The sequence below is a fragment of the Leptodactylus fuscus genome, chromosome 7 (genome assembly GCF_031893055.1).
Source record: "Leptodactylus fuscus isolate aLepFus1 chromosome 7, aLepFus1.hap2, whole genome shotgun sequence".
Taxonomy (NCBI): domain Eukaryota; kingdom Metazoa; phylum Chordata; class Amphibia; order Anura; family Leptodactylidae; genus Leptodactylus; species Leptodactylus fuscus.
Genome location: NC_134271.1, coordinates 80851473 through 80879071, shown reverse-complemented (window position 1 = coordinate 80879071; position 27599 = coordinate 80851473). Strand labels below are relative to the sequence as shown.

At 40.9% G+C, this 27599-nt stretch overlaps 1 protein-coding gene across 2 annotated transcripts; it reads left to right on the top strand.

The window, feature by feature from the left end:
* The first annotated feature begins 168 nt into the window (after positions 1-168).
* Positions 169-27337, top strand: LOC142213818 (phospholipase B1, membrane-associated-like). 2 transcript variants are annotated; one of them, XR_012717247.1, is made up of 17 exons: positions 169-380; positions 2027-2167; positions 3396-3460; positions 6273-6363; positions 6447-6505; positions 6591-6658; positions 9072-9115; positions 9270-9390; positions 10976-11027; positions 11110-11190; positions 13696-13761; positions 14180-14271; positions 15830-15911; positions 16233-16340; positions 17625-17720; positions 19099-20233; positions 27105-27133. XR_012717247.1 is itself a non-coding variant. In XM_075282336.1 (17 exons), exons 2-17 carry the CDS (start codon positions 2104-2106, stop codon positions 27222-27224), a joined length of 1281 nt encoding a protein of 426 aa, XP_075138437.1. In that variant the 5' UTR covers positions 169-380; positions 2027-2103; the 3' UTR covers positions 27225-27337. The 2 variants fall into 2 exon arrangements, 1 of the variants encoding a protein (XP_075138437.1); XM_075282336.1 differs by having other exon boundaries at positions 19099-19170; positions 27105-27337.
* The last annotated feature ends 262 nt before the right edge of the window (positions 27338-27599 follow it).

Here is a 27599-nt window from a genome sequence, read left to right as displayed (position 1 = left end):
TTTGTTTGTTTTGTTTTTTTTAAGTTTTACTTATTTCATCACTTCTGATTCTAAAAATCTCCATAAACCAGTGGTGAGGTGAGTGAAACTTGAGGGTGGATGCAGAACCCCAAGTTAAATTATTATTTCCCCTTTAAGAATATGAACTCCAGATGTCACTTAATGGACATACTGCACACATTTCTGGATATTTCACCATTCTCCAATCTTCCTCATGTCACATTGCTCTCTGACAATGAAGCAAGTATTTCATTCTCCAATCTCGAAATCAGCAGAATCCAGTGGGAGGATTATTTGTGCGACCGTCATCCTCTGAAGATGAATATATGCCCGAGTGGCGCTGACCTAGGGTTCAGCTGTGTCATCGTTCACTCTGGCTTGTGAGTTTTATTTAAGTAATAAAATCAGAAAAGGAAGGTGGATGTTTTTTTGTTTTTTGTCACCAAGGCCATGGGTCAGGATTTTATCAGAGCCCCAGCCAAGGTACAGTGTCTGTTATAAGATCTGTTGCGCAACAAGTTCGCTAGGAGTAGGTGATAACAGGGAGCCATAATCGGAACTGTTATCACGTACAGGACATACTGAGAGCGATAGCAGCAGTGACACAGAACTGGAGAAACGGATTCACACAAACACAAAGGAAGCTAGAAAAGGATAACAAGTGAAATTATCAGGGAATATGTTTACAGGTATAATCCATAGCCAAAGCTGCCCATACACCTTTTAAGCCCCCTCATTCCACTGATGGCTGGGTATTCCTCTTGACTCTCCCATACGTACTCAACTTTGCTGTGTGTGCACATGTTTTAAAGGGGAATAAGTTGCTGCTGAGCCCCTCTGTCTCCTACAGCCACCTCTTCCCCAGCAATATCTCCTGTGAAAACAAAGAATCAATTTCTCTGATATCTCCAGAAACACTGAAATTTTCAGTTTTTTTCCCCACATTACCCACAACACCCTTTTTTCCATAATGTAGATTGTGAGTTCCATATAGGGATCACAATGTACATTTTTCCTATCAATATGACTGTAGTATGGGAGGAAATCCACGCAAATACAGGGACAACATACAAACTCCTTGCAGATGTTGTCTCTGGCAGGATTTAAACCCAGGACTCCAGCGCTGCAAGGCTGCAGTGCTATAACCACTGAGCCACCGTGTTGCCCGCTAGCGGAAATAAAGAAGCAAGCTGCCCTTTCTTCAGATGGATTCTGCAGCTCGTTGAGCCATGGCGTCCACCTCGCGGCAGCAACCTCTGGAGTTGGCCCATTCATTTGAGCCTACTCCGGAGGGAGAAGCCGCGACTGTCGTGGCAGGCGGATTTTGGCCCGAGAGTGACGCAGCTCCTCGCGTCACTCTCTGTGCCAAAATCCGCTTTTCCACTCCCCATGTGAACTAATTACCGTAACTTGCCTGATGGCAAAATACAAGAATCTTCTGGCCTCTTAAAGTAAAATTTTCACCAGTCTGGGTGAGCAGGGTGAAGAATCAGCAAAGCGGAGCATCTCTGGTATAAAAAAAAAGTGCAGTGATCCAAACATGCACCACATTTACATCGATCTCCACTATAAATCCAGTGCAGATTGATAAATAAATTCCCCCTTTCTTCCCTAAAACCAATGCTTTCTTACAGCAGCCATTGGAACATGCCACAGTTTTTCTCCTCAAGGCTTTACATGACAGCAGAGGCACGTGCAGGAGCAGGTTGCTGCAGGAAATGGGTGCTCTACTATGGAGCACGTGCTTGGATACTCCAAGATTCTGGATCTTCTGCTTCTGGGCGCAGGGTTTCAGCTGTTTTGCATTTTGCCCCCTCCAGCAGATTTCCAGCCTGACATGTACCATGTTTGCGCTGACACTGTAAAAAGACTTTCATGGTCCTGATAAACGGGGCAATAAAAGCAGATTCTCTGCCAGGCAAATAGCCCAAGTATAAATCCCCAAACAAGTCTCATCTGTATCACAATTTGGACTTTGAATATTCATCGAACCTTCACATGAGATAACCCCCCCATGTGTTTGCAGTCAACACTGCCGGGCTCCTCAGCAAGCACCCTGTGCCTTAGACCACAAGGACTTCACATTGCACCTGGAATGTAGAGATGAAGATGGTGGCCACACAGTTGACGGTGATAGTCTGCTGCTTGTACCTGCACCAAGTATGTGGTGAGTGTCCAGTAGGAGATTATTCTGCTTCATTTACTCCTGGATAGCTCCATAGTGATATATTCTGCAGAATATTACAATGACATTCACCAATTTTCAGAATATTGCTCTGTCCTCTCTACCGCCTAGTAGATATAGATTATTATACCACCAACGTCTCTAGAGAAATGCAGAACATTGTGCTGCTGCCTTTACCTACTGGCTAATACAGTGTGATAAATCTTGCAGATTATCACAGCACTGAACTTTCTACAGATCTGTAGGATAATGCCTTATGACAATGGCACAGATTTACCAATAGTTAGAGAGTGCAAAATTAGGTGACCTGAAAATGCATCAGATTTATCACAGTGACTGATGCTGAGTGATAAATCTGGCGCATCTTCAGACTGTCTTGTCTGCATTTATACCATCCTTTAGTTGGCTTACTTTGTGCCAGAATTTTTCGACACTATTTTGGCGCATATAATCCACACCCACATGTCTAGCATGTCGAAAAATAGTAGGCCAAAATAGATGATCCAAGATCTGACACATTATGCCAAAGATGCGTCATGTTTATGCCAGTCATATCCACAATAGTAAATCTGGGTCATGGTGTTTACAAGTCTATATAATATTGCCCTGTCCCCTCTACCTATCCACACATAGTAATCTATTCTGCAGATTATTACACTACTAAGGCTACATTCAAAGCTGTGTTGGAGCTTCTATTAAGAGTCTTTCATTGCAGACATTATAACAGATACGATAGACCCTATTGTAATTAATGAGGCCCAACGGTATTTCGTCATCATCCCTGTCAGGATTTCTGTCTTGCTGTTCCTATAACCTCTCTAGAGATCTGCAGAACATTGTTCTATCCCCTCTACCTCCTGACAGATAGTGATACATTCTGCGTATTACTACACCATTGACCTTTGGAGATATCTCACATCATTACTCTGTTCACCTCCTGGTAGATACATAGTCCTGTATGCTGCAGTTTAATGCTTCACTGACCTCTCCAGAGATCTCTTCAAATATATATATATATATATATATATATATATATATATATATATATATATATATATCAGATCAGACTACACTGGCCCTTCTAGAGATGAGCCGGACATTTCTCTGTCCCTCTACCTCCTGACTGATACATAAGAATATGTTCTGCAGACTATTACGCCACTGACTTACGGTGACTGTATATGTGATCTGGTTGTTCTATGTGCTGCAGGTTTGGATTGGATGGGGAATTACATGGATGGAATGAAAGAACAGATCTCCCAGTTTGGGCTGCAGGTAATAATAGGAGGATTTTGTCACTAATAGTCTTCCTCATGCTTCATTGTCAGTGGCTTGTACATTCTTACATCTTAAACATCGCGATCGATCAATTTGGGAGGGGAAAGAAAGGAAAAGCACTTGATAAGTGGAGAAGAGGCATTGTTCACTGATAAGATATATTACAAAGTTTATATTCGCTTGTAGTATTGATTTGGAACATTTGCTGAAAGATTTGGGCATGTTCACATGGCAGAAATGGAGGAGATATTTGAGGCAGACTACAGTGTCAAACTCCTTTTTCATTTCCACACTCCTTACTTTTTCAGCATCCTGCTTCGATCTTTGGCTTCCATTCTGTCTTGTTAACTGGCCCTAAATGAGCATTTAAAATGTCTACCTGCTATGAGTGAATGTTAAGCCCCCTGCAGACAACTGTCTGCTATCTGGGTTTTTCCCAAAAAACACACTGACCCATTCATTTCTATGGTCTCATGCACATGACCATGAATTCCATGGTCCTGTATGCGGGCTGAACAATATGGAATAGAGATGAGCGAACAGTGTTCTATCGAACACATGTTCGATCGGATATCAGGGTGTTCGCCATGTTCGAATCGAATCGAACACCGCGTGGTAAAGTGCGCCAAAATTCGATTCCCCTCCCACCTTCCCTGGCGCCTTTTTTGCACCAATAACAGCGCAGGGGAGGTGGGACAGGAACTACGACACCGGGGGCATTGAAAAAAATTGGAAAAAGTCATTGGCTGCCGAAATCAGGTGACCTCCATTTTAGACGAATAGTGGATTTCAAATCCGGGTCATATGAGAATGTGAACTTTGTGACTATAAGACAGGGATAGCTGTACAGGCAGGGATAGCTAGGGATAACCTTTATTTAGGGGGGAATGTTATTAAAAATAACTTTTTGGGGCTCTATCGGGTGTGTAATTGTGATTTTTGTGAGATAAACTTTTTCCCATAGGGATGCATTGGCCAGCGCTGATTGGCCGAATTCCGTACTCTGGCCAATCAGTGCTGGCCAATGCATTCTATTAGCTTGATGAAGCAGAGTGTGCACAAGGGTTCAAGCGCACCCTCGGCTCTGATGTAGCAGAGCCGAGGCTGCACAAGGGTTCAAGCGCACCCTCGGCTCTGATGTAGGAGAGCCGAGGGTGCACTTGAACCCTTGTGCACCCTCAGCTCTGCTACATCAGAGCCGAGGGTGCGCTTGAACCCTTGTGCACACTCTGCTTCATCAAGCTAATAGAATGCATTGGCCAGCGCTGATTGGCCAATGTATTCTATTAGCCTGATGAAGTAGAGCTGAATGTGTGTGCTAAGCACACACATTCAGCTCTACTTCATCGGGCTAATAGAATGCATTGGCCAGCGCTGATTGGCCAGAGTACGGAACTCGACCAATCAGCGCTGGCTCTGCTGGAGGAGGCGGAGTCTAAGATCGCTCCACACCAGTCTCCATTCAGGTCCGACCTTAGACTCCGCCTCCTTTCGGCAGAGCCAGCGCTGATTGGCCGAAGGCTGGCCAATGCATTCCTATGCGAATGCAGAGACTTAGCAGTGCTGAGTCAGTTTTGCTCAACTACACATCTGATGCACACTCGGCACTGCTACATCAGATGTAGCAATCTGATGTAGCAGAGCCGAGGGTGCACTAGAACCCCTGTGCAAACTCAGTTCACGCTAATAGAATGCATTGGCCAGCGCTGATTGGCCAATGCATTCTATTAGCCCGATGAAGTAGAGCTGAATGTGTGTGCTAAGCACACACATTCAGCACTGCTTCATCACGCCAATACAATGCATTAGCCAGTGCTGATTGGCCAGAGTACGGAATTCGGCCAATCAGCGCTGGCCAATGCATTCTATTAGCCCGATGAAGTAGAGCTGAATGTGTGTGCTAAGCACACACATTCAGCACTGCTTCATCACGACAATACAATGCATTAGCCAGTGCTGATTGGCCAGAGTACGGAATTTGGCCAATCAGCGCTGGCTCTGCTGGAGGAGGCGGAGTCTAAGATCGCTCCACACCAGTCTCCATTCAGGTCCGACCTTAGACTCCGCCTCCTCCAGCAGAGCCAGCGCTGATTGGCCGAATTCCGTACTCTGGCCAATCAGCACTGGCTAATGCATTGTATTGGCGTGATGAAGCAGTGCTGAATGTGTGTGCTTAGCACACACATTCAGCTCTACTTCATCGGGCTAATAGAATGCATTGGCCAGCGCTGATTGGCCGAATTCCGTACTCTGGCCAATCAGCACTGGCCAATGCATTTCTATGGGGAAAAGTTAGCTTGCGAAAATCGCAAACTGACAGGGATTTCCATGAAATAAAGTGACTTTTATGCCCCCAGACATGCTTCCCCTGCTGTCCCAGTGTCATTCCAGGGTGTTGGTATCATTTCCTGGGGTGTCATAGTGGACTTGGTGACCCTCCAGACACGAATTTGGGTTTCCCCCTTAACGAGTTTATGTTCCCCATAGACTATAATGGGGTTCGAAACCCATTCGAACACTCGAACAGTGAGCGGCTGTTCGAATCGAATTTCGAACCTCGAACATTTTAGTGTTCGCTCATCTCTAATATGGAACAAATCCTATTCCTGTCCAAGGAGACATGGGCAGCACACAGCACGGCCAGCAGAAAAAACGCAGTCGTGTGCAACCAGGTTTAAAGGGATTCTATCATTAAAACGCCATTTTTTGTGACTAACACGTAGGAATAGCCTTAGCTTATTTATTAGAAGACACGTAACCAGTTTTTTATCATGGTCCAGTGACCTCTCTGTTATCTTATGATTTCCAGCAATTTCCTGAAAAGTACACAGGGTGGATTCATGGTGGAAGAAGCTTTGAATGCCCAGACATGTCCCCCTCCATTGAACCCCCTACCACAGGTTAGTGTCCCCTCCATATTGCTGCTATACTAAAGTCACAAACACTGCATGTACAGTAACGCTATTACTTTGCTTCTCACAAGCTGACTACGTGAGACCCGCAGATGTGAAGATTGTGGCAGCCCTAGGTGACTCCTTGACGGTACGACAGCACAGGGCATTGCATACGAGGAGGGGGATACTACTTATGTTCTGGACCTTCTCAACTTGTCTTATTGTTATTACAGGCGGCAATTGGTGCAAATGCAACAAACGTATTACAGATCCCAACAGAATATCGTCAGCTCTCCTGGAGGTTGGTGGAGCCATATAAGAGCGGGGAATCGTTCTCTGTTACTTAAAGGGGTTTTCCCATGAATACAACCATAGTTAGATTTATCGATAAATACATATGAAACATTTTTGCAAATATAACTAAATAAATGTTTTATAGATTGCTAGAGGTTTTCTCTAAGCATTTTAGTGCTGACAATCTGTTTATATTTGCAAAAATGTTAAACTTTCATTTATCTACAATGTTAAACGTGGTTACATTCATGGGAATGCTCCTTCAAAGAGGACTTTTCACCACCTCTACCAATTCCAACTCTTTCCATTCTTTAACCTATGAGGAGGCAGGGTCGTTTGGCCCTTAAGGGGGTTGTTCAGGATATTTTTTTTTAAAGGTGAAAAAAACCCTACTCTTCTTTCCATGGTGCTCCGTGTATCCCAGCCCAGTTTGGTCCTGCTACTCCAGTGTTTTCTTCTGGTGGAAGTCCACACCGCATTTGCCTGCTGGGGCCAATCTTGGGTCCTATCCATAGGCCACCAATTGGCCTCAGTAGTCACATGACCACTGAAACCAATCAGTGGCCTTAAGGATAGGGACTAGAGATGAGTGAGTAGTATTCGATCAAATACTACTATTAGATCAAATACTCATATCGGTCGAATACCACGCAGGAAAATTCCACTGAATTCAATTCAAGAACCTCCTCATGCTCCTCGTCCTGCTACTTCCTGAACTCGGAGGATCCAATGTGTCGAATTTTGGTTGCCATGGAAACCGGAACAACATTCCTGTTTTTCCCATAGACTATGATGGTATTCGATATTCAATCGAATACTACTCGCTCATCTCTAATAGGGACCTTTTAAAGAAGACAGCGGACAGCAGGACCGGACTGCACTTTTTTTTTATCCTGCGCAACCTCTTTAAGGCATAAATTAAAATCCCTCTACTTGTCCTGAATTTACAGTTCGAGACCAGTATGACTGCACGGAAACCTCCGACCGTAAAGGAGTATGAAAATTGAAAAAAATCGAAGAAAAAAATTCCAGCATGCCACCAATTATCTAAAACATAACTTTTACTTAAATATATAAAAAAGATGAATATTATATCACCTTAAAGAAGGTAGGAACATGATGAAAAGCTGACGCGTTTCGGGACAAGAGTTGATGTAAGTCCCTTATTCATAGCATCAGTAAGGGACTTACATCAACTCTTGTCCCGAAACGCGTCAGCTTTTCATCATGTTCCTACCTTCTTTAAGGTGATGTAATATCCATCTTTTATATATTGAAGTAAAAGTTATGTTTTGGATAATTGGTGGCATGCTGGAATTTTTTTCTTGGATTTTTTCTCTTTAAGGAATATATAATGTTTTGATCAGCTTTCATTAATGTTGTTGGGGGGGGTCAATGTGAAATAAATTGCTATTTTTATTTTTTACTGTCTTCTGACAGTAACCATAACTTTGCACTTTTTTGTTGACAGAGCTATGTGAGGGTTTTAATTTTTTTCGGGACATATTGGGGTTTTTATTGGTACCATTTTCTGGAAAGTTTTGGATCATTTGATTTTTAATTTGATTATTGATTTTTTTAAGTAAGGTGAGGCGACCAAACCACATTAATTTGTAAATTGTGGTATTTTTTTTTTGTTTTTACAGAATTCACCATACAGAATAATTAATTTTATTTTTGGATAGATCAGACTTATATGTACACAGCGATAACTAATATGTTTGCTTTAGTGGGGGGGTTTTATGGAAAAGAGTTTTTCCATTTATTTTTCTTAGACTTTTTGGGGTTTTTTTTACAATTTTTAATGTTACACAAGGCGATGTGAACCTGGGATCATTGGGTAAATTACTGTTTATATATACTATTAGGCTATGGCAGTTAGGAATCCACCTTGCTGGCATGACAGCCCCTGGGAACTCCACAATCTCATGTCGGGGTGTCTGAGGAGGTAACACAAGGCGCATCCCCCAATCCAACCAGATGCTGTGATCGCTATTGATCATGGCATCTTATGGGTTAATCTGTCGGAGGTAGTCCTGGGTCCCTGGAAGTGATGTAGCAGGCACAGCTTCTGTGTCAGCTATATTAATGCACCATAACTACTGTATATGCTCAGTGCAACGTAATAGTACGGATAATGGGTTCCACACAATAAATTGTCACTGTGCCAGAATCAGTTATCTGGTGCCTGGTGAAGGATGTAATGAGCTGGGATTGGTGGAGTTGGTGAAAGGTTCTATTTAAAGCTACGTATAATATTTCTGTCTTCTTATGTGGTGTAGCAACCTATAGTAATCCCATATAGTAATAGGAGTAGCCTTGGGGTCTATTACTCCTTATGCAGATGTTCCTATTGATTGCTACATTCATAATCATGTCAGTGTCTTGTTATCATATTAACTCTGTCATCTTTCCTATAGTATTGGAGGCTACAGCAACCTGTCTGACCTTATTACATTACCCAGTAAGTACACTCCTTGCACCTTACCCACCATTGCACCTGCTTCAGAGTCCAAGCATCACCAAGTTTTGCAGATTTGTGATGTTCCAGGACAGGTGAAATGCCTTTCTCATAAACACAATCTGACAGTCCTGACACTTGATCCTGTATTTTATAGATATTCTCAAAACTTTTAACCCTCATGTCGTTGGATTTGCAAAGAGGAGCACATTGAGCTACAAACCAGCTGCCCTGGAGGATGCAGGACTGAACCTTGCTGTGACAGGAGCCAATACCTAGTAAGTGCAGGAAGGGGCGCTGTCTCATTTACTGTGATGAGCAAGTGGGACACTTGCGCTGTCATTTACTATGAAGAGCAGGAGGGAACAACAGCTGGAACCACGGTCCTATTAACACATAGCGGGTCCAGTGCAAAGGTTTCATAAGTCGGTCCATCTATCATCACCACTTAGATATACCTGACCTGTAAAAATTTTAATGCCCCCTCAGTGGCCCCAACATAGTATACTACCCCTTAGTGGCTCTCACACAGTATAATGCCTCCCAAGTGGCCCCATACAATATAATGCCCCTCAGTGGCCCCAGTATAATGCCTCCCTAAAATAAAGAGCTCCTAAGTGAAAGCAAAAGGCTCCTGAATTCCTGACTGTTCCTCCCTGAGATATTGTCTCCTCATTAACCAGATTATGGGGAAACGCCTAGGGACTGCTTTATTTTAAAAACATTTTTTTATTAGCTGCCTCAGGATCCCATTCCTGTTCATGGGCCCTACTTTTTGACTGAGTAATTTTAATAGATTTTTGCAAGACTGTGTTTTGCTTATCAGGGGACAATATCTAAGGGAGCAGCATTCAGGAAGCTCCATCCTGCTGATGGTTTAGGACGGCAATGACAAGACTGCGTTTTACTCTTTTAAGAGCACCCAGGTATGGGTCACAGCCTGCAAACTACTGTGTCTTATCAGGTGATATATCTGCCCTACCTCTACAGCTAATATTTAGAGAATGGGATCTGAATAAAAAGTTGATAAGTTGACAGATTGGTGCCACATCATATTTTATCAGTGGACCCTTTTGCCTTCACTTAGGAGCGCATTATATTTATTATTATTATATATGCCGCTGTATTTCACTTTAACACTCAACTTTGCATTTATTCATGGGTGGTTGAAAATTAAGACTTTAATTCTTTGTTTCCCCCCCACACACACACACACACTTTTGGTAGATTCCTCTTAATTTATATGACTTTGAGATATCACAATTGGGCAACCCTTTACTGTTTCTTTTCTTGTCCTTCCCATACAGGATATAGGCAGCAATATTTGGGATATTGGCCTTATATCTGGCAAATATACTCCTATTGTCAGTTTGAACCATGTTTTGGGGTGTAGTTTCTTATTTTATATTCTTTTTCATTATTAAAAGTTATGTTTTAGATATATCTTTACTAAGGGACATTGTAGTTATCTATGATACTAGGAGTCACAGCGACATAGTGTCCTGTTTATATATCTCTTGTGTAATCATAAGTTTGGTGCTTGCTCATATTGAAGGGCATGAACTAATGTGTAGGATATAGTCTATCCGTGGATAGATTTCTTTGTATGATTTACATCCATAAGCAGTGCTATGCTGTGGGTGATTATAGTATGGGACAGTATGTCGCTAGGAGGCAGGGGAGTCCTAGTTTCATAGATAACTATTATACTAGGAGTCCCTCTCCCGCCATACTATTTAGGTCAGTAAATCTGGCCAACACACTAACCAAGTTTCACAGCTGAAACTCTGTTGTGTGAATGTGGAGTTATTCTCTCCGTAGAGTCCTGCAATGCTGAATCTAACGTTTTCTGCTCTTTTTCAGTGAGTTGTCAGAGCAGGTGAGGCGTCTGATCGATACTCTGAAGACTTTGCCGGTAAGTCTCTGCCCTCCCAGCAGTCTTTCTCCAAGCATTTTGGGGAAAAGGCTCTGATCATGATTTCTCTGTCTCTTCTCAGGGGATCAGCTTTGAGGATGACTGGAAAGTCATCACCATATTCATTGGTGCTAATGACCTATGTGACTACTGCAAAGACAAGGTACATGGCAGACTAACCTCTTATTACCTATAGCTCTTTTGTTCTCTGCATTGTGCAGGTGGTTTCTTGCCAGATTAGGGATGACTTTAATAATGACAGCTAAGGGAGCATTCACACTACCGTCGGTGTCCGACAGCTAGTGTCTGTTGCTAATGTCCGCGCAAGATTTTGCGTGGACATTAGCATCGGACACTAGCTGTTGGACACCAACGGTAATGTGAACGCTCCCTAACATGGGTGCAGAGACACTCCCATAACATGCACCGTCAATTCTGTCACCTTCCACGAAAAATCATTACAATGAAATAAAAAACAAGAATCAGAATTGGAAATGTCACATGGAAAGCAAAAATGTTTTCCATACATTGTTATGCAAATGAACTTTGTAATAGATTTTCTGTTTCACTTTCTTCACATTTTTAATATTTCTGTTTACTGTAAATGGACATTTTTTGTGTATATCCAAAAGGTCAAAACTAGAGATGAGCGAACAGTGAAATGTTTGAAGTTCGATTCGAGTAGCCGTTCAATACTCGACTGTTTGATCGAACATCGAACCCCATTATAGTCTATGGGGAAAAATACTCGTTTAAGGAGAAACCAATGTTCGACTCAGGAGGGTCACCAAGTCCAATATGACACCTCAGCAAATGATGAGAACACCTCTGGAATGCAACTGCGACAGCAGGGGAAGCATGTCTGAGGGCACCTAACAAGCCCAAGTCATAGTTTTACCCCAACATCACAGCCTATCAACTACACACTTTCCACGCTCAAAAAACCCCACTATGAAAGTGGAAACCTGGAAACCTTTTTTCCTCCCCAATTGGATGGACAGAAACCCAAATTTTACTCTAATGAAACCTTAACAAGCACCCCTTTAAATCACGTTGCCCATGACAACCACAGATGGAATAGGCAATGGGAAATCCAACAGTACCCACCCTTAGCTGTCATTGTGGGGGTGTGTGTGTGTGTGTGTGTGTGTGTGTGTGTGTGTGTGTGTGTGTGTGTGTTGTGGTAAGACCTTCCAAAATTCACTTTTCTGGCCCTTAACGTGAGCCCTTCCAAATTAAATTAGAGGCCCATAAGCTGAGCTACCAGCAGAGATTGGAGCCCTTTAAGTGACTTCAGCCTCTTACCAGCAGAGTTTTAGGCCCTTTAACTTAGTTGAGCCTTGCACCAGCAGTGTTTTTGGCCCTTGGAGTGAGTTGAGCCTCTAACCAGCAGAGTTTGGGGAAATCAGGGTGGATTGAGCCTAGAAGGATCATAATTGTGCAATGCAGATGGTGGAGGAATTGTAGAGGTTGAGCGCAGACATGACAATTCCTGTTGGGGTGCTTGACACTGGTGGGCACAAAAATGATGGGTCTGTCCACTGGCTGTTCATTTTGATGAAAGTCAGCAAATACTGATTTTGAAAATTATGATCCTGATGGTAAAGAATCTCATATAATAGACATGTATGTGAGCTAAGAGGAGGGTTTAGTGTATTGATGTGAGACAAACTTCAAGTGTAATCCCAATTTTGGGTCCTTTCACACAAGTCTGTGTGTCAACCTTTCACAGCCTGACAGTGGTTCTTGTGACCTAAACTTAAAGGGAATCTATCATTGCATATATTGATTTTTAAATGACACCACGTTGGAATAGCTATTCATCTCCTGATCAGGTCAAAGCCGTATTTATGACTAATTGACCAATAATCCTGGGTAACTGTCGTCCTAATTAATTAGGCTGAGTGCCAGCAATAAGGAAATGACACCAGACACTGAATGTTGGTATTAGTTCCTCTCTCAACCAAGGAGAAAATACAAAGGATATTATTCTCCTACTTTTAGAATTGTTCTCCGTACCACTGTTCGGTAGATATTTCCAGTTTTCTTCATTAAGCTAATTAGTTTTCTCGCAGCACTGGGGGCGTTCCCCTGCGCTCAAACAGGACTGGGGGCGTCCCCTGTGCTGCTTGAAAACTCTCCAGTGCTGCCTCATTCTTCTACATGAACGCCTCTGTGTCGCATCCTCTGCGATGTCTTCTTCCGGCACTGGTGTCTTCGGGATCTAAATCCCAGGCATACGCAGTTGGCTCTGCCATCGGGCTTTGGGCAGAGCCGACTGCGCATGTCTGTGTCATCCATTTACTTGTGGCCGCTTACATGAGTGTACTGCAGCACAGAGAAGAATTCTAAAGGTAGGAGAAGAATAACCTTTCTAAAAGCTATTCTGACATGGTGTATGTGGAATATGGGATTCTAATGATAGAATCCCTTTAAAGTATCATGTACTGATTGATGATGCTGTGTTCTTCAGAATTACCTTAGCTCCACTGTTCTGTAGTTGTGAAGCTTGCAGCAGTATAAATCAGTACTGTACATGCTGTAAATGCAGTTCACAGAAGACAGCCAGTTACACATAGACTGTATTTCTCAGTCTTTAGACATTTGTATAAAAGTCCATCCCTATCACAGATGAGTAATAAAATACTGTTGTCCCTGTTTTTTCCAGACTCTGTTCTCTGCAGAAAATTTCATCCAGTACATGACCGAGTCTCTGGATATGCTGCAGGAAGAGGTGCACTTTATTCATTTCTTTATTTATCTTACTTATACCTCTTGAGTCATGCTCATCCTCACTCAGTCCCTCAGCATATCTGCTACAATAAAAAAAATCTAAGCCATTTGTATGTGATACTATCTGGTGAGCTTCTGTATTTGATACTAGCATGTATGCTACTCTTTGCTGAACCTCTGTATATAACCCTATCATATGTGATACTATCCACTGAGCTGCTGTATCTTATCCTATGAACTGTTTCTAATTTTATCATTTCTGATACTGCCTTCTGAACTGATCTAATTCTCTCATGTGAGATATTGTCTACTGAGCCTTTGTATCTAAATTCATCTCTAGTGATACTGTTTTATCTGGTTTTATATAGATTTAGTAAGTATAATGTATCACAGCTCAGCCCAGTGTCTTGTCTTCACAGCTTCCCAGATCCATTGTTAATGTGGTTCAGCTATTCCACATCCATCGTCTTCGGCAGGTGAATGATCACAGTCTGGGCTGCGTCCTGCAGAGGTGAGGATTGTTTATTATGTAGTAGGGATGTATTCTGTAGTAATAGACATCTTGTGATTTTTATAAACAGGAAACTACAAGTCTCATTGTGTCACAACAACCTGGACATACTGACGCTAATTTCACACCTGCGTTCGGGTTTCTGTTCGTGAGGTCTGCTTGGGGAAACCTAATCCGCTTAAAAAAGTGGTTATCCACAGACCTCATAGACTATATTGAGGTCTGCCGGGTTTCCCCCCGAAAAATACGAATGGAGAACAGAATCCCCAACGGAGACTGGACGCAGTTGTGAACCTAGCCTAAGACTTGTAGTCCCCCACATGTTAGAGCAGCACTGGTTACTTTCATAGTATCTCCTGGTTATGTCTGACCTATGCTATGGCTGACATTACCTGCACTGTGATGATGCTGCTGGATGAAGCATGCCAGGGCCGGCTCCAGGTTCTTATGGGCCCTTGGGCGACAGACCGTCAGTGGAAATCATGTGGAAAATAAATATAAATAAATAAAGACACTTGGGGGGGGGGGTTCTGATGGCAGTCAGGCGTCGGCATACCTCCCAACTTTTGAAGAACCAAAAGAGGGACAAGCTACGCACACCGCTGCAAATTTGGCTCCACCCAATTTTATGTTGACTCCGCCCATTCCCATTCATTTTTCATGTGCCCCCACACAGTATAATCCTCCTACAGTCACCAGTAAATTATATGACCCCCCCTCCATCTCTCCCCTAGTTTCATATACACCCTTCATCTGCCCCCAGTTTCATGTCCCCCCTCCATCTCTGCCCCCGGATTCATGTCCTCTCCATCTCTGCCCCCAGATTCATGTCCCCTCCATCTCTGCCCCCAGAATCATGTCCCCCCATCTCTGCCCCAGAATCATGTCCCCCCATCTCTGCACCCAGATTCATGTCCCCTCCATCTCTGCCCCAGTGTCATGCCTTTCTCCCACCTACATCTGCCCCCAGTTTCAAGGGCCCCCTTCATTATGTTCCTCCTCAATATTTAACACACCAAAAAAAACACTTATACTCACCTTCCAACGCTCCCCCGCAGCTCTCTCCGCATTCTCACTAACACAGTTGTAGGTGCGATGTAACGTCATCACATCGCGTCTACACAGCCACTAGCCAGAGCGTCACGGCAAAGCAAGGAGCTGAGCTGAATTGAAACCGGGACATACCTCCCGCCAAACGGGACTGCGGTACAGGACACCGAAATCATGAATGTCCCGCGGAAATCGGGATGGTTGGGAGGTATGCATCAGCACAGAATGCTGCACCTGCATTCTGTGCTGGGGCGGGCAAGTGTGGGGGGCTCTGTGGGCAGCAGTTGCCTGACTATGCCGTGTGCTGACGCCGGCCCTGAAGCATGCCATAATGAAGGTGCCACCATATGTTTTTGCCAGTCATTTTTCTTTCAGGTTGTGCCTGTAATACTGTCATACCTTTATGGGAGTACTTTATGGGAATACTGTCATACATTTATGGGAGTCCACCCTGGAGGCTGCAGATGTCTTACATTTTCTCCATGACATTTGTTGCTTTATTCTCTAGATACTTCTGCTCCTGCGTGATACAACCTACAGAAAATTCCCCAGAACTTCTTGAGATAATGGAATTGAACCACCAGTTCCAGGTGAAGATTCCTCCATCATTTTATCCTTCCTATAGATCAAAGCAACTGTGGCCAGTATTTCTAGACATGCAGTCAGTTCTCAAAAGAATCCATAACAGGGGCTGGAATGAAGTCCTGATTACATAGTGACCTGTGGTTGATACTCTGTTCATGTTCTATAGGCTATAGATTTATGACAACAATAAGTCCATAGTGATGGCCACAATGATTTGATCACATCCATGCTCAGAATTAACCGCATCCCACTGGTCCACTTTACAAATAGAGGTTCAGTCTTATTTCTAGATAGACGGAATCTTTATCTGTCTCCTCTACCACCAGGAGCGGCTGGAGCGGCTTATCCAGACATCTGGAAGATATGATACAAAGAAAGACTTTGCTGTGGTTTTGCAGCCATTTATGAAGGACATTGAACCAGCCGTGGACCAGGTGAGTGAATGACGCCTGTACAAGGGACCTGCGAGGTTACAGGAGGTTTGTTGGTTTATGAGTAAAGGGATTCTATCATTAGAATCCCTTTTTGACTGACCATCATGTTGGAATAGTCTTAAGAAAGGCTATTCTTCCCCTACCTTTAAAATTCTTCTCTACGCCGCCATTTCGATGATATTCCCGATTTTCGACATATGTAAATGAAGATTCTTCAGCAACGGCCTCTATCTTCTTCTCAAGACTGCCTCTTCTTGATCCGAAAGCGCCGACTGCACATGTCCATCAGCCGTTTTCCTGTGACCAAACAGACAATCGTGTAAGAGGCCACAGGAAAATGGCCGATGGACATGTGAAGTTGGCACTTTCGGATCATGATGCGGCAAATAGGCGGTCTCGAGAACGTGAAGGGTGTCGATGGAGAGTCTTCAGGCAGCACAGGGGATACATCAAAGATAGGGAATATCAATGGAACGGCGGCGCAGAGAAGAATTCTAAAAGTAGGGGAAGAATAACCTTTTTTAAGTCAAAAAGAGATTCTAATGATAGAATCCCTTTAAAATGATGTTCATCTCTGTATGGCCGAGTCCTTTCAAGCAAACTTGTATCTTCAGTGGTGGTAAATATGCATTTGTGGTTTCCTCATTGGGGATTTAACATGATAAACCCCCAAATCAACAAATGACCCTGAGGAAGTCTCAGTTTACTAGATAGAGAAAAAAACACTAATGGCTGCAATCACCCAGCTCTCAGCAGAACCTGAAAAGGATCTCTAAGTCAAGTTATATTTTTGGACTCCCTCTACTGCCCTAGTTGTGTGAATGACAGTGTTTATTGTAATTGTGGATAGTCCAGTTTCTCTTGCCATGGGTGGAATTGTGGTAGGATACATTAAAAAAATTAATCTATTAATAAAAACCTATTATTCTTATTAGTAACAAAGGTGTATTGTAGCTGCAGCCTATGATGGGTACTAGTCATCTAACCTTAGGGCAATGTAAGAGAACTACTGATCTAACCTTAGAGCATTCAGTCCTCTCATCAGTATTTGGCATTAGCAGGCCGGCTGCTGATAGAATGTAGAATATGAGTAGGTGCCCCTGGTGGATGATCTCTGGATTGCACCTGTGATATTATTCAGAAATTAGCCTATTAACAATAAATACAGATATAATGAAGACGTGGCATGACTGATATGTGATGTAATGGTAGCAGTATGATGGCATCAGTAATGGCTGATTCTGTGGACATTTCATATAATTATCTGTCTCTTATGTTTTACAGGATGGTTTAATTGACTATTCTTACATTACTCCAGATTGTTTTCATCTCACTGTCAAAGGTCATGAACAAATGGCAAGAGGACTATGGAACAATATGGTAACAGTGTGACATTGCTGTCATGTCTTTGTCCAGTGCTCGAGTCATTAAGGGATCTCCACACTAATGACATTTATGCCCTATGCATAAGATAAGGAATAAAAGTCTTATTGCTAGGGTCCAACCACTGGGACCACCAGCAATTACATGAACAGGGATTCACAAGTGTTCCCAAGTGCCCCATGTTAATGCAGTGATGGTACATATGCTCGACAGCTGCTCCATTCACTTCTATTGGACTTCTAGAGATTGCTGACTCAAAAGTCCAGAAATGTGAATGCAGCACTGGCTGAGAATGTCCACCAACCCTCCATTTATATGGGGCACTCGGGGACATTTGTGGACCCCCGTTCTCCTGATCACTTGAGATTCCAACATCCGGACATTTATTTGTTATCCTGTGGATAGAGGATAATTGCATATAGTGGAAAATCTCCTTTAAGTAAAGGCTCCCTCTACTCAGTACTTAAAGATGAACACAGTAGACATGCTAGGAATTGTAGCTTAAAGGCCACTAGACCATACTTATCTACTGTCCCCGATTCAGCAGGACAGTCCCAGAATCCGGGTCCTGTTCTGCCATCCTGGTCAGCAGAAGGTATATCCTGACTTTAGGACACAGATGATTTGAATAAAGTGGTGAACCCGAGAGACATCTGCTCCCTAATTCACCATTTGACCTTGTCTCTGCTCACGTTTTTTGGGAGAAATTGGCTCAATGTAGTGGCATCACTTATATCACATTTAGTTGTTCCATGAAGCACAGGAACAGGGTAAGGAGAGTACTAGTTCTCTTTTGTTTGATACATTATAATGTGGACCCCCGAGTGGAGTGTATATATACTGGAAGGGGGACATTATAACGCAGGGGCATGTCATGGCCACTACAGGAGCATTATGCTGTGTGGACGCACAACGAGACATTGATAGAAATGAGTAGAGTCAAAGTGAAAGTGGGTGGGGATGGAGGTGGGTCTTACTATAGGTAAATTTGCTGCTGCATGCATAGTGTGCCTCACATCCTGACCCTCTTGGGGGGTATTATTAGAGGGTCAAATGGTTGTATTGGATTTAGTGTTCTAGCTGTATTTTCCATTATTTCAATTTCATCCAGTTTGTCACAATTGTGTGCAGAAAATATAGGAATGACAATCTAGTTTATAGGGGTCTACCATCTACCTGACATCTTAGGCCCACCCACTGACCACCTCTCTTCTGCTTTTATCTACACACATTATTCAGTTTTGCTGGATTTTCAGGTTTGTGCTGCACCACATTGCAACGCATAAACCCAGCTTTGAAAGTATATGCCCTGTTATGCTAAGTATATAATCTCACCATTTTCTCTGATGTAATTTTAGTATTTCTCTCATTACAGCTTCAGCCAGAAGGAAACAAATCTCTCATGAAGAGGTTCTCGGACGAGGTGAAGCTCATATGTCCATCAGAGGTAATACTCTGAGCAGTGATAAAGTCTACACAATGAGTGGAACATTCTCCAGCACACCACTTCAAAAAGCTGTATATTGTGCAGTTCTTGCTGCTGCTGAATCAGAAGCTTCTGCCACTGATAATAATTCTGATGCTTCTCTTGTTTACTTGCTGTTAAATATTATATATATTTACAATATTCTCTAGCAGACATGGGGTTAACACTCTACTGACATCATAGTCTTATATTCTTGGAACATGGGTGCGGTTAGTGTACACTATTTTAGAAATCTCCTCACATAGCTACAAGATGGAAGGTAACACCCACTCTCATGAATATAAATGAGTAAGAAATACACATGTCTGGGTCTGTCTTTGGGAAGACCAGGGGAAGACCAGGAGGTCTGTCTTTGGGAACACCAGGGTGGGTGGTCCAGGCAGATGGACATCCATGGACGTCGTAACCAGCCCAAGTCCACCAACCAGATGACAAGCATGAACCAAGCTGTAACTACAAGATATCCAGATGATTTAACTTCTCTGAAGATGTAAGCTATTGACATTGACTGATATTTGTATTATTTGGACATTTTCCCTGTTCCTGTGTTTTCCTTCAAGATATTAATAAACCTCTACACTGATTTATAACAAGCTGACTTCTTCCTATCGTGGACAAGGCCAGGTCCGGATATTTAACAGTGGACACAAGTCTCACCGGCAAATACAAGATATTTAACAGTGGCGAGCCAGCCTTCCTCCGTTAATTCATGGCTATTTAACAGTGGCGAGCCAGCACGGTCGTTTTTTTTCCTGTTTTTCTCGTTCCGTTCACTTGCAATTAAGGGGGAAGAGAGGAGTATTTTGCAAGTTGTATGAATTGCAAGATTCAGGAAGACTTCGAAAAAGAACTTATATTGGTGAGATACAGATGACTGTTGTACGTGTTATATGATACGGAAGCCTGTGTGAGGAAAGCCTGTGAGGAAACACAGAAGGACCACAAGTGCCAGACGTACTGAGACGTTCTGATGACAGGGACCAACTGTTCCAAGGACAAGCTAAAGGTGAAGCTTTCCACAGTGGTGAGTAAAGATTTTACTTTTAAAGTATGGAAAAATTAGAGTCATTGTCTAAAAAGTGTAACTTTGAGTATAAAGTTTTGTCTAGTGACAATTTAGCGAGTATATGGCAAGATTTGTATACACAATGTGAGCAGGCAAATTCTAAGATTGAAAATAGAATTTGTTCTACAAAAGAGAAGCAGGTATTTAGGAATATTGCTTCTTTGGTAAAGATTTTTAATGACATGGTAACAGAAAAGAAATTAAGTAATAGTATGCATAAATCTGTTCAGACAGATGAGAAATCTCAATATGTTGATAAAGAGCACCATGTGGCAGTAATGGCCATAGATGGTGAGGAACAAATGATACAAGAAACTAAATTGAAATTAAAATCTCAGGAATATTTGATGAATCTGAGTAAAGCCATTCCCACATATGATGTAAAGATCCATGTGTGTAGAAACTCAGAAATTTTTGAAAGCCATGCAGAGAAATTTGATCTAAATATTGAACAGAGAAATAAACTGTTTAAATTATGGCTTCCTATTGATTTTACAGAACGTTTATCTGCAAAAATGTCTTATGATAATGAGTCAAATGTATGGTTAAAAGACAGTGATGTGGAGAGATTAAAGAAACTAATCTGGTGCACTAGAGGTGACAGCATGCCAACATCTGACATACTGAATGAGATAAAGATTGGCAGAAAAGAATGTACATATGCATTCATGTCTAAATTTGAGAGAACATACAAAACTGTCATTCCAAAGGTGAACTCTTCATCTATGGTGAAAAGTTTTGTTAAAAAGTTCAAATTCTTGGATGCAGTCACCCTTGCCAGTGCGTCAGATAAGAAGACTTTATTTGAAGCTGCTAGTTTATTGGACATGGCCAGAAGACATCAGAAACATATGTCAAATGTAAATCGAGTATGTCCAAAGCAAAAAGCAAAGCCTATTAAGAGACATCTGTCAAATCATGTTAAAGTGTCCCCTATTTATAGGAGGCAAAGTGACAAAATCTATGAGAAACGTAGGAAATTACATGTTGCATATAAACCATATGCCATGCAGGAAAGTCCACAAATTGAAATTCCAGTATTAACTGAAATTAAAGAATTGCAGCCAACCAAATCTATTGATAGTCAAAAGATTGTATCTGGGAATGTACCAGTTGTCTCCAAAATGTCAGATCTTTTCAGTAACCCAATGGCATCTGACCTGTCTTATATTCTTAGGAAAAGGGCAAGCTTGGCATTCTCTCATGACCTGGCGAGGCTATTATGGATGGACGTGTTGACAGGAAGTTCATGGGTTTAACTTAAAAATATATATCTGAAAGGAGGTCAGGGGTCGAATTTAAAAGTATCTCTGAAGGAATGACTGTCTATTGAGATTTACTTACGTACTATTTGGCTATGTAAAGAGAAATCCCTTTTATATGAGAAGTCCAATGATCAGGTATAATCCACATGATTATGTGATGATGTTTATAAATAATCCTAATTATGCTATTGTGAATAATACTATGGATCATATTATTATATACAGTATATATATATACACACAGGAGAAGAGTCTCATGTGTGGTGACAGATTTTCGTCATAGTCCACTCTCTAGATGCAGAGAGAGAAGGAGCATGTTATATACAATATATGAATATATGACATGTATATGAATATATGTACAATATATGAATATGATCAAATAGTATTAGGAGTCCATAAAGTTATTAAACTTTTCCATTGGTTAAGATCAATATTGTATTAATTTGGTTTTTGCCAAAGTTTATCTATTTTTCTCTTCAGATATAGATATATGGAAAAATGCAGAAGTTCAATCAGTGATGTCCATTCATTCATCATTCTTTCCTTATAGCCAAAAGAATGCATGGAGTGTCTAACTATTAATGAGTAAACAAATTATCGTGGTGTGACTAATAACAATGCATGATAAAGTGATATAAGTCCTAACTTACCTTAAGCATGTTTTTCAATAGTTTCATGTAAAGTCCATGTTTTTAGGATTTTCAAGTTATAATCCATTTTGTTTAAAGGCATGCAACTAGGCATGGAGCTCTTACTGTGAATTAAGTGTTCGTTCATGTGGTCAGTTGATTGACAGCAACACATTGTGACCTGTGACCCTGATGGGCTGGTCAGTATAAGTGTTAAGTGTTATGTGTCGAGTCGACTGGTGTATACAACAGATCTGTGACATCACAAATAGGCCTAAGAAAATCAGGATGCATCCAACAAGGAAAAAAGGAAAATATATCCAACAAAGAGACGTCTATTTTCTTTCTATTTTCTATTTCTATTTTCTTTTTCTATTTCTTTCTATTTTTTATCTTATATGATCCTCTATATTAAATTGGGAAATTAGCAAATATATGTGAAATCCATTGAAAGGAACCTCATATGTTTATACCTACAGGAAAACCAAGTGTTTAAGTCACATGAGCTGAGAGAAAAGGTGACAGCTGCACTACAAAGCAAAGTTATTTTAGGTGAACATTCTGTAGGAAAAAGTAGCTTTTGAGAAGATACAGATAATCTTCAATATATTTGTTCAAACCTGACAAATAATAAAGGTTTATTGTGGTAATTGGATCATGGGATAATAAATATATTAGTTATGGTGGGAAAATCTAGTTAGCTATAGCCAGTATTGCAGTATTGATTTATTGTATTATTATTCATTATGTATTCTTACATGTACACACACACTTGCATACACTTACACACATCAACATCTACAAACATTGGGAAAACAAACATTGGGAAAACAAACATTGGGAAAACATAAGTGTCTTATATGCAAATAAGATAAGCTAATCATCTTCATGAAAGGAGAAGCATAATATCATCAAAGGATATGGGATATTAAGAGAGATAGTCTCTGGTTTATTCTTCAAACTTCTGATTATAGGATGTGACATATTTTGAAAAGTTTATGTTTATATACTTATTTCATATATATGGTATTCACATACAGCCAGTACACAAGAATATATACAGTTAAGTTAAAGACAGTCAAGTATGTTAAGTCTTGTCTCTATTCTTGGTATTGGAGGTATCTGAAAGGTTAAAAAAGGACACAGGAGTCTGTGAAGAGACGAGGTGTTAAGAGGAAACTTTAGTCACATAAGTTTTTATGAATAAAGGGTTAATATTGTGTCTCAGATAAGGAACACAATGATAATTAATAAAGTAATGTTCAAAATAAAATTATTTCTTATTAAAAAGGATAATAAAGTGATTAAACTTTAGAAAATGTATGATAAGTATGATAACACAATCATATAGGAACATATGTTTAGTATAATTGGTGAAAAGTTCTAACTAAAGAATAAATATAGTGATTGTCTATAGAATGGTAATTAATAATCACATTATATTTCAGAGTTATGTTGCAATTTGTCATCACAAGTAAAGTACACATATATATTCATACATATAGATATAAAGATATATATGTTGATATATGATGTTTATATAGATTATTGTATCCAAAGTACTATTATCTGATAGTTTGATAAATGTATTGAATATCAATATTTTATAAGTCAAATATAAATATTGATACAATATAAAGAGAAGTATGATATATAAATGAATGGTATGGTACACTGTGATATTATAGTTTAGTTAATTGCCTAGTTTGGCTTAGTTATTAGGGAAAGAAAACTTTTCTTCAATCAAGTCCAAGATTATGATAAAGTTTGATATCAAATGTTAATAAAAAGACTTTAACAGTTACAAGAAGAAGATGTGCGGGAAAAGACAAAATCTGAAGGTATGAGACTATATGCTTAAGCTTATGCCAAGGACTGTGTTTAAAAATTATTACTGGAGGTTGGAACCTTTGATCAGCTGATGATTGGACAGATATAAAGACGTCCACATCAATGTTTGGTGGAATCTTCTCTATTTCAAGACTTCAAGTTGTTTGGTGAGCAAAAGGGTTGTGAATGATAAAACCCGAATACAGATATTGTGTATCCAAGAGACTGAGATTCCAGGACTGAACCTAACTGACAAGCAGCAGGGATGATGTCAGAATTCACACTTGCCTTGCTTTTGCAGTATTGCTCCAGAAGTGTCACATTGTTGTTCTACAGTGACAGGTGGTCAAGGTAATTACCAAAGGAAACTCCTCTACAGTCTATGTCTTGGTGAAGTGAAACATATGGACTTTGTTGTTATATCAATATCTTCATAATATGAACTTTAATGGACAATGTTATAATATCTGCACAACACGGAGGAAATCTAAAGGACTTTAAGTCAAGAACTACATTTGTGGTAATAAGCCTTCTATTATGATGGAAGAAGAGATGACCAGAAGACCAGACGATGAAAGAAGAGCCGTCATCAGGTGTAGGTTAGATAGTGGATCAAATTGTTTTCATCTTTGATCACAGTTTACCATAACATACCATAATATTTATTAATGACAAAATGTATCGCAAATTGATGAAATTATTATATGGACAATTAATGAAAATTAAGTTCCAGTATTCAGCAAAGAAGAAAGAAGATATAATCTAATTGAATGAATATTGTTGTATGGTATATCTTGAGAGTTCAAACAGATATTTCACTCTCAAAAGGGGGAAATGTTAAATATTATATATATTTACAATATTCTCTAGCAGACATGGGGTTAACACTCTACTGACATCATAGTCTTATATTCTTGGAACATGGGTGCGGTTAGTGTACACTATTTTAGAAATCTCCTCACATAGCTACAAGATGGAAGGTAACACCCACTCTCATGAATATAAATGAGTAAGAAATACACATGTCTGGGTCTGTCTTTGGGAAGACCAGGGGAAGACCAGGAGGTCTGTCTTTGGGAACACCAGGGTGGGTGGTCCAGGCAGATGGACATCCATGGACGTCGTAACCAGCCCAAGTCCACCAACCAGATGACAAGCATGAACCAAGCTGTAACTACAAGATATCCAGATGATTTAACTTCTCTGAAGATGTAAGCTATTGACATTGACTGATATTTGTATTATTTGGACATTTTCCCTGTTCCTGTGTTTTCCTTCAAGATATTAATAAACCTCTACACTGATTTATAACAAGCTGACTTCTTCCTATCGTGGACAAGGCCAGGTCCGGATATTTAACAGTGGACACAAGTCTCACCGGCAAATACAAGATATTTAACACTTGCACCTTGCGGTTAATACTAGAGATGAGCGAGTAGTACTCGATCGAGTAGGTATTCAATTGAATATTATAGTATTTGAAATATTCGTACTCGGTGGAATACCATGCGGTAAAAATTCGATTCGATTCCCCTCCCACCTTCCCTGACGCATTTTTTTACACCAATAACTATGCAGGGGAGGTGGGACAGGAACTAGGACAACGTAGGCATTGAAAAAAAGAAACGTATACAGTCATTGGCTGGCTAAATCAGGTGACCTCCACTTTATAAGAATAGTGGGTGTCAGTTTCAGTTCAGATGCAACTGTGAAATAGAGAGGGATAGACGTTCTGCCAGGGTTAGCTAGGAATTAGCATTATTTAGGCAGGAATCTGACACCAACAGCTCTTATAAGAGCTAAACTTACTCTACCACTGCTTGAAGATTGTATATACACCATCTGTATATACAATCTTTTTGCAACTAATTTTACCAAAAGACAAGGGCTCCAATTCCGTACCACCTTTTCCCCCAATCTACCTTTCCCATCTCCTGTCCTATACCTGTTGTAAGCTAGGTGTATACTTGCTATACAGTACACTCGTATACATCTAACATACAGAGGTATTTGGGCGCTATATACCTTGCCTATCTCCAGTTATATACGTGTTTTAAGCTCAGTATATACTTCTAACATACAGAGGTATTTAGGTGCTATATACCTTGCCCATCTCCTGTTATATACTAGAAATGTGTAAGGCTAGCGCAAAGGGACGAGGACGAGGGCCTCAAATCTCTGCTGCTACAAGGCTCAATTCACCTCCAGGGCCTCAATCTCTGCTGCTACAAGGCTCACCTCACCCCAAGGGCCTGAAGCTAAGTTTGGGAGGGCTTACCTCAAGGGCCACAAAAGTAATTTTTGGAGCTCTCACCACATCACACACACAAACACAATGACAGTTAAGGGTGGGTGCTGTTTCATTTCCTCCTTGTCTATGCTATCTGTGGTTGTCATGGGCAACGTGATTTAAAGGGGTGCATGCTAATGTTTCTTTAGGTTAAAATTTGTCTTTCTGTCCATACTAATGTAGAGGAAAGAAGGTTTCCAAGTATTTTTCCACTTTCCATAGAGGTTATATTGACTTTGGAGTGTGTAGTTGTTAGGCTGTGATGTTGGGGTAATAGAGGGTCTTTGGTGTGTTAGATGCCCCCAGACATGCTTCCCCTGCTGACCCAGTTGCATTCCAGAGGTGTTGGCATCATTTCCTGAGGTGTCATTGTGGACTTGGTGACTCCAATTGGTCGAATTTTGATTTCCCTAAAACGAGTATTTGTTTTCCCATAGACTATAATGAGATTCGATATTCGATCGAATAGTCGAATACTGAGGTCTACTCGAACCGAATTTTCGAATACTCACTCATCTCTAGTTAATACGTTAAAATCTGACTTTAGGTTTTCTTGGTTGCTGTAGTGTATACAGTCTGCAAGTGCTCCAACTATGGTGCCTAGTAGTTGTTCTTGGTAGTGCTGTACTTGGCTATCTCTCACAGTCCATAGACATTAAATGGAGCAGCAGTGCCTGTGTGTGACCACAGCTTCATTCAAAGCACCTTGGCTCAGGATCCCATATCAGTAGATTTTTCATAGCTTCTTCAGTTTTTGCTGCCATGTACCATATTCCTCTACATTCATTGCAGATCTCTTCTCTGTATTACAGACCCAGCCTTACATCTACACCAGAAGGACAGAGAGTGAGACAACTAGGTCCAGTGCATCCCGGATCTCTGCACTTATGATCACTCTCCTCTGCAGCACAGTAATGGTCGTCTCCACATAAGACTGCGAGTGCTGGAATAAATCCTGGATTTTCTCTTATAAGAAATTGAGAGAAAAAAAACAAATGAGAAAATGGTCATCCAAGTATATGAAAAAATATATTAATGTATAAAATAAGGCAGTACTTTACTGTGCATAATATTCAATAAATATTTTTCTTAAAGAGACAGAGCTTATAATAGTTAATAAAATGTAAAGGGGTTCTATCACCTAATTTCAGCAGTATGCGATAGACATATTGCTGAATAGCCTTTAAAAAGGCTATTCCGGCCCCGCTAATCATTTAATAAAAGACCCCTCCCATTGTTAAGTTTAACCTAAAAAATGTATATTTACCATGCACGGTGGGCATTTCGTGCACTCCTCCACGTCATCA